At 50.5% G+C, this 10000-nt stretch overlaps 1 protein-coding gene across 2 annotated transcripts in view; it reads right to left on the bottom strand.

Moving 5' to 3' along the window:
* The window catches only part of dicer1 (dicer 1, ribonuclease type III), a 34968-nt gene that overhangs the window by 7987 nt on the left and 16981 nt on the right, over positions 1-10000 (bottom strand). For both annotated transcript variants that reach the window (XM_062523768.1, XM_062523769.1), the window contains 8 exons: positions 9655-9868; positions 7703-7856; positions 7393-7575; positions 7084-7189; positions 6576-6751; positions 4513-5482; positions 3727-3879; positions 105-1095 (listed from right to left, as the gene is read on the bottom strand). In XM_062523768.1, coding sequence (XP_062379752.1) covers positions 105-1095; positions 3727-3879; positions 4513-5482; positions 6576-6751; positions 7084-7189; positions 7393-7575; positions 7703-7856; positions 9655-9868 — 2947 coding nt within the window. The remainder of the gene's footprint in view (positions 1-104; positions 1096-3726; positions 3880-4512; positions 5483-6575; positions 6752-7083; positions 7190-7392; positions 7576-7702; positions 7857-9654; positions 9869-10000) is intronic.

Raw genomic sequence — 10000 nt, 5'->3', positions numbered from 1 at the left:
GATGTAATGATAGGAGGCGTGTCTATACCTGTGATAGTGTTGTAATGATAGGAGGCGTGTCTATACCTGTGATAGTGTTGTAATGATAGGAGGCGTGTCTATACCTGTGATAGTGTTGTAATGATAGGAGGCGTGGGTGAAGGCCTGCAGCAGGTAGGCCTTGTTCTGAAACGTGTAGTTGATCTTGGCCTCGAAGTTCTCAAAGCCAGAGATGAGGTGTACGAGCGTGCGCTCAGCGTCCGGGTGATCGAACATGCAGCGCGGCGGGATCTGCAGCCAGCCGTACTGTGGCTCGCCGGGGCCGCCCTGCCCGTTACCGTGACCGCCGGCGCGGGCCACGACCTGCTCGCCGGCCTTGGCGTCGGGCAGCACCTTGAGTCCGAGCGAGCAGAGGAACATCTGGGCGGCGCGCTCGCCGCAGCTGGTCAGGTAGCAGCCCAGCAGCGCCTCCACGCAGTCGGCGATGCTCTTGTCGGCGATGCACTGCTCGGTGTGCAGGTCGTACGAGATGGACTGCTTGCCCAGCTCGCCGCCGCAGCTCTCCTCCGACGGGTTCCAGAAGCCCACCACGAAGTCGTCCTCCTCCGCCGCCTTGCTGGGGTCCAGGTAGCACATGGCGTCCCAGGAGCTGTAGTCGAACTCCTCCGCGCCGCCGCCGCCGATACCCCCGCCACCACCGCCACCGCCGCCGCCGCCACCACCGCCAGCGTCCCCGGAGGCGTGCGTGCTGGTCAGGAGCGGGGACTTGCGGGGGGGGCGCCACTGGGGGCAGGGGTCGGCCGGCGGGAAGGTGCCGAGCGAGATCTTGCCGAACGCGCCCGAGCCCATGAGCATGCTGTCGATGAAGCGGATGTGCTCCTGGTCGTACTCCAGCTCCTCCTCCTCGCCGCTCACGTTGCCGTCCTTCACCTCCTTCCAGGGCGGGTTCGCGTCTCCTTCTCCTCCTCCTCCGACTCCTCCGCCGCCAAGGCCGCCGACACCACCACCACCGCCGCCCATGGTCACCTCCGCCACCTCCTCTTCATCGTCCTCGTCGTCATCGTAGTCGTCTTCGTCCTCCATGCCGCTTCGCCCGTTTGCCAAGTCCTCCTTGGTCTGCAGAGACGAGAAGCCGTAAAAGTCCCACCAGAACGTTAAAAAACGAAAATACCTCGCTAAACTAAAGCTAAAAACAATAATAAACTGCGTCATCTCCTTGATTCTGACACTTATGACAACCAATGACTCAAGCAGCAGCAGTGGTCAAGAGCCCTTCGGAAGGGACATTTGATGGAGATTACGCTTTAAAGTGGTTTAGGGCCGGAGCCAGCGCGTTACTGCCGTTCAGGGAGGGAGGGAGGGTGTGTGTGTGTGAGTGTGTGTGTGTGTGTGTGTGTGTGTGTGTGTGTGTGTGTGTGTGTGTGTGTGTGTGTGTGTGTGTGTGTGTGTGTGTGCGCAGGCCCTGGCAGTGCCAACCTCATGACTCACGGCAGTAAGGCAACCCAATAGCCGACACGCAGCCTGAATATCATCTCTATGCCATTAATAGCTCATAAAGTTGACCATGTGGGAAAAACGCAAATGCATATTCATTAAAATGTTAATGGCTGTGATACCTAATATTGTAATAACACGGGGACCTGACACTTAAAATTACACTGCGACTGGCGAAGGGGGCCCGTGCACACGCACTCCAGCAACCACAGGGGGAGACCTCAGTAATGGAGACGGGGAGAAATCAGCCTCTAAAAAACACCCACCGAACCTGTTTGGAATTCGCCGTGTTGGATGCTGAGAATTTTCCAATCACTCGACTTAACGTCTGAGGTCTGCCTGGCTTCTTTTTTTTTTATTTTATTTTTCTTTTATTGCTCCACTCAGCTATGATCTACACTTCAGTAAAAACGTGGGAATTTTTCGACGTGAAAGGGGGCCTCGAGCGCGCTGAACTAAATTCAAATTGGTGTGTGGCGATAAAATCCATTACGCTACACTTCGACCTTGGGCCAACATTTGCAAAAACATAATAACACACAACTCCATCCAAAACAAGGCCTGCATTTTGGAGTCGTTTCTAAATGAGTAGGGTTTTAATCTCTAAATACAAGGTACAAGTTGTTGTTGTAGGAGATGGGCCCAAAATCCACTTTCGCTGGGTTGTTACAACTATGACTACTCTATACTCAAATTTTACAATCCCGAGGGCCGTCTAAAAACCCCTGTCAGGCCCGGGCCCAGGCTTTCGCCATAACGACAGATAAAGACCTCTTGTGTTTACACTGCTGCGGGCCCTCTGAGCTCAAACCCCACAGCACAGGCCTGCACTGGCCTGCCAGGAAGGACCAAGCTGCCCCCTAGTGGCTCTGAAGAGTACTACACCAAAGGACCTGGTCAATACAAGACAACATTAAAAAGCTGAGGAGGATCTGTGTGTTTAGGGCAGACAGGCCTTCAGCACAGCACCTCATCTAGTAGAAGTGCCCTTAGTTACTTAGTTAAGCTTAAGTTTACGCTTTCATTTGCATAGACACATTACTATGCAAACGTCAGGCATTCACATCTAGGGGATGAATGAGGTTTATGCCGAACGTCAGAAGGCTACACTGGGAAACGGGTCTAATCACATCCGCTTGTTGAGGGACAACAGTGATTGACACATAGACAACATACAATACTATACATACAAAACAACAATAACACACAACAATACCAAATACCAAAGAACAATAACAAAATCCTTCTCATTAGCCCCAAATCTCAACTGTCAAAATTTCAGTCTGAACATTGATGGTACACTTTTCAAATCCGCTTCTGTTGTCAGAGACCTCGGCATACTGCTTGACTTTTCACTTAGTGAAGGATTTAATGTGGGGATCAGAACTAAGACTGCGTTCTTTCACCTTCGGAACATTGCCCGCCTTCGCCTGTTCCTTTCTACCACTGATGCACAAACTCCGGTTCCCTCCTTCATTACGTGCCGTCTAGACTCCAGCACCTCCCTACTCATTGGCCTCCCGACTAAATCACTTCAAAGACAACAACATATTCCCAACTCCGCCGCCAGACTGCTCAGTGCTCACTCAAACCGAGAGATCTGCTCACATCACCCCTGATTCTTTTCTCAGCTTCACTGGTTACCGGTTCTATCCCGAAAATTCTAAATTCTACTTCTCACTTTCTAAAGCCCTCCATGACCTTGCTGCCCTTCTGGTCCTTTAGACTCCTTCCAGCTCCATCAGAACCTCTCACCAGAACCTCCTCTCTGTCCCCCGCAGCACACTCTCTACCCTGGATAGCAGGTTTTTCAGCTCCGTGGACCCTAAGCTCTGGAATTCCCTCTCTCAATCTCCTCTCAACCTCCCTTTATCCGAAGCTCATCTTCCACCACCAAATAAGACACAAGACAAATGCTTTTTTGTTTGTGTGTTGGTTTGTTATTGTGTTGTCTTGTTCTGTGTGTGCCAAGTCTGAGAAAGGCACAATATAAACAAAAACGCATTTCTTTTTCTTATTATTATTATTATAGATAATAAATATCCTAGATGTGAAACATTTGAATCTAAAAAGCAGGTCAACAGTACTGGCAATTTGACACTGTCAGAATCGATGTTATTGCTTGATGCGGATGTGCTTTGACCTGCTTTCGACGTTCGGCATCAACCTCATTAAATATCTAAGGAGTACTTTTCATAGTAAGTTTCGTGTCATTATTTGTATAAACCTGTCACCACACGAGTCGAGTCCTACCTCGTCCGAGTCCCACTTGTCCGTGCTGCTCTTGTCCTGGTTGACCACGTATCCAGGGGGCAGCCAGTTGACCGGTGGGTCGAAGATGGACACCACCATGCGGCTGGGCAGGCCTTTCTTCTTGCCCAGCCGATACAGGTTACAGTTGCTGACCTGAGAGAGAGAGGTGGAGAGATTATTGATTGATGTAATATTGGTTATTACCTAACCTCTCTGCATCCAGCTGCAGTTTGAATGTTATTCCTCATGTGTTTTGTGGGTGGATGGATGGGTGAGTGGGTGGATGGATGAGGCAACAGGCCAAGGTGTGCATAACAAGAGAAAAGGAAAACATATTAATCTGCTGAAATCTTAAAATAAAAGCAAACCCTTCTATTGATAATTTATCAGTAAGGTAAATCGTTTAGATGAACCATCCACGACCAAGAGGTTCCTTAACACAAATATACAAAGAACATAAAACATATACCATGCTTGCATTGCCCTTCAAATGCTTGTATTAGTCTTAACAGCATAACAGCAAAAGACAGATTTTAGCTACAACTCGCTGGCTTACTCCTCTAACATTAGAAGAAAACGATACAGTAATTTCCCGCATATAAGCCGCATTGTGTATAAGCCACAGGACGGTGTTTTATGCGAGTTAAAAGAAACAAAACCATATTAATACCATATCAACTGTCCCTGTGTATTAACCTCATAGCTGAATTTTGCCAAATCAATGTATAAGCCGTGGCTAATAGTCGGGAAATTACGGTAGTGCATGACCCTGATGACCCTGCTCACCTTCTTGCTGCGCATGTAGGAGAGGCGTCCCTCGTGGGCGTCAGGGTAGGTGCAGAACAGGTAGGTGGTGATGGCGTGCTTGAGGAAGGAGTCGCCCAGCATCTCCAGCCGCTCCAGGTTGAAGCCGTCGCTGGCGTTGGAGAGCGTGAGCGCCTGGAGGATGAGGCCCGGGTTGGGGCCCAGCGTCTTCGGAGACTCCACCACCGCCACTGTGGTGGAAGTGGGGGTCAGCGAAGGTGCTGGAGAGCCGGGGGTCAGGGTCGGGGACGGGGTCGGGGTCGTTGCTGCGGTGACGACGGTGGTCTCGGTGGTGGCGATGGTGATGGCGACAGCGGGGCAACAGTCTGAGGTAGGTTTCTTCATCTTCTTCTGCTTCACGAGTCCATGGCAGGGGTGCGGGGTCCCGTCGGGGTTACATTCATGGCTGGCCAGGGGTGGAGGCTGGGCCTGGTGCTCGCCGCTGCTCGGGGGAGGGGACTGCACAGGAACTGAGGTAGTGGTCTGCGCCGCCTCGCCGCGTGGCAGTGGCAGGTCGGGCGCGGAGCACTGGCACAGCAGTGCCGCCTCCGCCTCCGCCGCTCCCGCCGCCGCCGCCTCCAGGGTCTCCGGCCCGGTGCCGTTAAGGAGGTTCCCGGAGCACACGCAGTCTCGACGGCCGCCGCCGTCGTCGTCGTCGTTGACGACGTCGTCTCGGCCTTCCTGTGGCGACTGAAGCTGCGGTGCCGGTAGCGCGTCCGACTCGGAAGGCGAGGGCGGCTCTAGCTTTTCGTCTGGTGCGTTGCAGTTCTCGTGTGGTAGGGGGCGCTCCTCGGGACTGGGGGGCTCTTCTGCGGGGTCAGAGGGCGTCGGCGATGGCGATGGCGACGGCGACGGCGATCCGTGCTTACAGTGATCGCCGCTGTGCTCGGGGCAGGAAATGAAGGCCTTGCTGTCTATGGACTTCTTCCACCCGAAATCCAGATTGGGATACCTGGACACGAAGCAGTGGACAGAGAGAGGGACAATGAGTAAAGAGGACACAGGAGAGGAAGGCACCTGTAGGCTATCGAAATGCTTTTTCAAAAATGCAGCCGGTGAAAAAGGTGTGTCAGTGTGAATGCCCCTTAAAACTGTGAGGTGATGTTAGCAGTCATAGTTGACTGTCTGGATGGATGGAGCACAAGTGTTGGACAACATTCACTTTAAAAAAACACACACACCCAAAAACTTTTGACGTGAAGAAAAATTACAATGCAATCAAAGAGCAAAGACAGTCGGGTCGTTCGTTCCAACAGCGCAATGGAAACATAAATGCTGAAAAGGGACGATCAGGAGGCCGTTCCTACTCAACCTCATCGCCACCTGGGATGTGCCCCTGAGTCTCTGCGATGGAAATGAACCTAATATGGAGTCAGTCTGGGTCTACGCCACAAGCGGTCCTCCAGAGCAACATCTGGTCATTATTCCGCTAATTCTCCCAAAGCCCAAACCTCAACAGCTGTCCATCCATTCTTTATGCGGAACATCAATATAAAAACCTTGACCAATCAGGAAAGGCTCTCTGCACCTTACAGCATTACTTGCAACTGGGTAAAACCAACCGTGCATTTTTTTTGTGGAAATATCCAAATAATCTTTCATGATTTATAACAGAACTAGAAATAGAACTATACATGTATATGACTGGTATTGGATTAAAGAATAACCTGTATGATTACTGTAATACAGCATCCAGACACACTTAACATACACTTAACACGCATTAAACCCGCACTTAATGTACACTTCAATTTCTTCCCTCCTCTACCTCCTCTTTCTTCAACCACTTTCTCTTTCAACTACATGTTGACTAATACTTAAACTTCTGCACTCTCATCCTCTGGTAACAGTATTGATTGACGCAGTGTTAATTGGTATCTAAGGTCTCCTTTGCATTGTAGCTAAAATGTTATTCTCATTATTGTACACAATGCCTTCCTTCCAACCTGAAGTCAGGGTGAGCTCTGGGGATAGAGTTTTGGGGAATCTGAAGCCAGGGGGTACGTTTTGGGGTGCCTGAAGTCAGGGGGTAAGTTTTGGGGTACCTGAAGTCAGGGGGTAAGTTCTGGGCCCCGACGCCGGCGTCCGTGGCAGTTTGAGATCGCAGCTCTTCGGCGGTGAGCAGGCAGTGCAGGCGGTAGAGAATGCTGGGTAGGCACACCGCCTTCCTCCACAGGGAGGCAGGGATCGGGTGGATGGCACACAGCTCAGGAACCAGGATCTGGGGGGGGGGGGGGGGAGAGAGAGGGGGAGAGAAAGGGTTGGGGGGGGGTTAGAGGGACTGCATGTGCAACTGACATTTCCAATGACCCAACAACCAGTCTCGCCCCACCCAGATTCCCTGAAAATGTAATTATAGGCAAAGGCCCAGAAGGGAACGTGAGTCAGTGTGTCCGTGTGTGTGTGTATGTGTGTGTGCATTGTGTTGTATGATTGCTTAATGAGAAACGTTAGTGCCGAGCAGAGCCCCCAAGATGCGTGGACCACCGTGTCCCAGTCTCCCCCCCTCCCCCCAGATGGGCCCGGCCCGCGCTGCAGATTGTAAATCATTACCTGTTTATTTTGTAGGCTTTCCCACTTGGCCTTCCTCTTCTCTGCACTGCTCAGGGGCAGGGCTTTTCCCTTCTGGTTCAGATGCCGAGGAGTTAACAGGTTCAACCTGCCAACGAGACCGAGACACACACACACACACACACACACACACACAGAGACAGACATACACACACACACACACAACCACACACACACCACACGGTCAGCATTATACTTGGGAAGGATTTCAGCCGTGAAATGTATTCTTCCCCCCGGCCTCCACTCCTCCTCCTCCTCCTCCTCGCCCTGGTCTTCCTTTCTCCACCTTACCTTGAGGACGTGTGGTCCACGTCCAGCAGGGGCTGGTTGAGATTGGACAGGTCCAGGTTGTACTTGGTTTTGTAGTATTCCTCGAAGGTCTCGTATTCCGGCGACGGGAATTTACTGAGCGGGGTAAGGTCCGTGTAGACATCCGCCACGTAGAAGCGGTGAGGCTGGTCGAAATTACGATACCTGACGGACAAGAATTAATTAGTCAGACTCCGTCTGCGTCTGACCTTGAGTAATACATTTGTGGTTGCTCCTTGTGGGAATATGGGAATATATAATGTTGGAAATGTGAATGTAATTCCCATCTCACCTTGGAATGATGACTGCATCCTGGTAATCCTCCAGTTTAAAGGTAAAAGGGTTCTGCTTGGTGTACTGGGTGTTTGGGATGCCAATACGGGCTTCCGATTTTTCAATGTCTTCCATGAACTTGAAGTCCAAATCCAGAGTGTTGGAATCCTCGACTAGGAAAACAAAAGGAAAACAGACATCAAAGAGCTGCCAAACACACTACAAACCACAGGTCAGAAAACCAAAGGGGAAAAGGTAGCGTACATGACACACACACACACACACACACACACACACACACACACACACACACACACACACACACACACACACACACACACACACACACACACACACACACACACACACACACACACACACACACACACACACACACACACACACACACACACACACACACACACACACACACACACACACACACACACACACACACACAGCTGAAGTGGCTAGGCATATTCAACACATTAAACAGGCACTAGTCGAATAAACAATGGCAGTAAAAGAAGCGTGTCTGCCATATTTGCACTCTAGGCCGTGATCCTAAAGACCTTGGCTATGTGCACGCCTGCTCTCTAGTCACATGTGGTTTACGCTACGGACCGCTACAGCCCATGTGGTCCACCAAAATGACCTCAGCAGTGCTACCACTGACCACCTGAATTAAACATCTCAGAGGAGAGACGCATTAATTCCCTCAGAACTCAAGAGCATATTATACAAAATTCATCACCATTTAACTCAATCATGAAAAGGCGATGGCACAAGGATTAAGTTTGGGATTACTATAAATGGACTTTGTTGATGTCCACCACGACCCATCACAAATTCAGCTAAACAAGAAAATGCAAGACTGCTGTTGGTCAGGATTGGACACCTGCCTATGGTGTGGGCTCGTTAGAGGTGGATTTTGTTGCTAGCCGCTACTCTGAGAGAGACCGCTGGGCCCTGGGGAAAACACCACAGCCCTGCTTTAGTGGAGGGAGTGAAGGGGGGGAAATGCTACACTTCCTTGGGAGTGTGGAAAAATAGGCACACATTTGTGAATTAGCATTTCAAACAGCCAAGGCCAAACCAGCCTCTGTGTCAGTTCTAAATGTTCCAGACAGCACGTAAGAGACATTCAAGGTTTTTTCTCGGTTCTATTTTGTTTCACAGGCCAATTTCGGCTGCATATTCCATACACAACTCTTGTAATTATGCGGTAGTGCATACATTAACATCCAATTAACATCCGATTGTTGAGACTTTGACATTGATAAACTCTGACACTCACACTCGCACACCCTTCTGCAAACCCCGTTAGGGTCATGGATGGAACATCTGTGAACTAAGCATGGCGACGAAACAAAATGGCCTCCGATGCTGAGCTACACAATGAAGGCGGCCACACAGATTGCACAGCAAAGCACCAGGACGCAAAAGAAAACAGAAAATGGCCATCTGCAAAAAATGCACTGTTATACGAAATATACACCCCTCAAAAGTGAATCAGATAACACTGAGTGGTAGGATGCATTACGTGGGACTGATCTAACACACTACACAACACAGTTTCAGCATTATGGCTGTATGACTGAATGGTAGCCAGTAGGTACTGTAGCTTCAAAGTAAGTAGATAGACCTCCCTCCAAACGTCTAGGATTAGCGTTGTACAAGCAACAGGCACTAGCCCCCATGGTTATTAGCCTAAGGTCAGCGCTGCAATTAGCGCCAGCACCCATGGATTTTGGCATCTACTAAAATTTACTTTGTGTCCAAACTCTTTAGGTCCACTTTCAAGTACATGGACTTAAGCCTCTTAAAAGCAAATTTCCATGAATATTTCCAGCAATCTTTTGAGGAAAAAAAAAAAAAGAAAATCCAAAGAAATCCATACACGCTAAACTGACCGCAAGTGACTAGATTGAGCGGGCGAGGTGTGTGTTGGTACGGCGATGAGGAACTGACCGACGTTGAGCGGCAGCACGCAGTAGGCGGCGTCGGCCTCGGTGGGCTTGAACTCGAGCGCGGGCTTCTCCAGCCGCAGGATGTGGGAGAAGATGTACTGGTGCAGGCGCGTGATCAGCTCCAGCTGGGCCGGAGACAGCAGGAAGCCGGAACGCTGCAGCTCGATGGAGATGGTCACCTCGCCGGACCGCGTGTACACCGGGAAGTGCGGGATCTGGGAACGGAGCAGAGCGGAACAAACTCACAATCACAACCACAGCACCCGTGTACGCTTTACGTTAAAACACACCATATGGGTTCACAGTTCCCAGAAACACATTGCTCTGGCATTCCTCCTTTACTAGTT

Source organism: Sardina pilchardus, chromosome 20, assembly GCF_963854185.1.
Source record: "Sardina pilchardus chromosome 20, fSarPil1.1, whole genome shotgun sequence".
Taxonomy (NCBI): domain Eukaryota; kingdom Metazoa; phylum Chordata; class Actinopteri; order Clupeiformes; family Clupeidae; genus Sardina; species Sardina pilchardus.
This window is presented reverse-complemented; position numbering and strand designations above follow the sequence as displayed.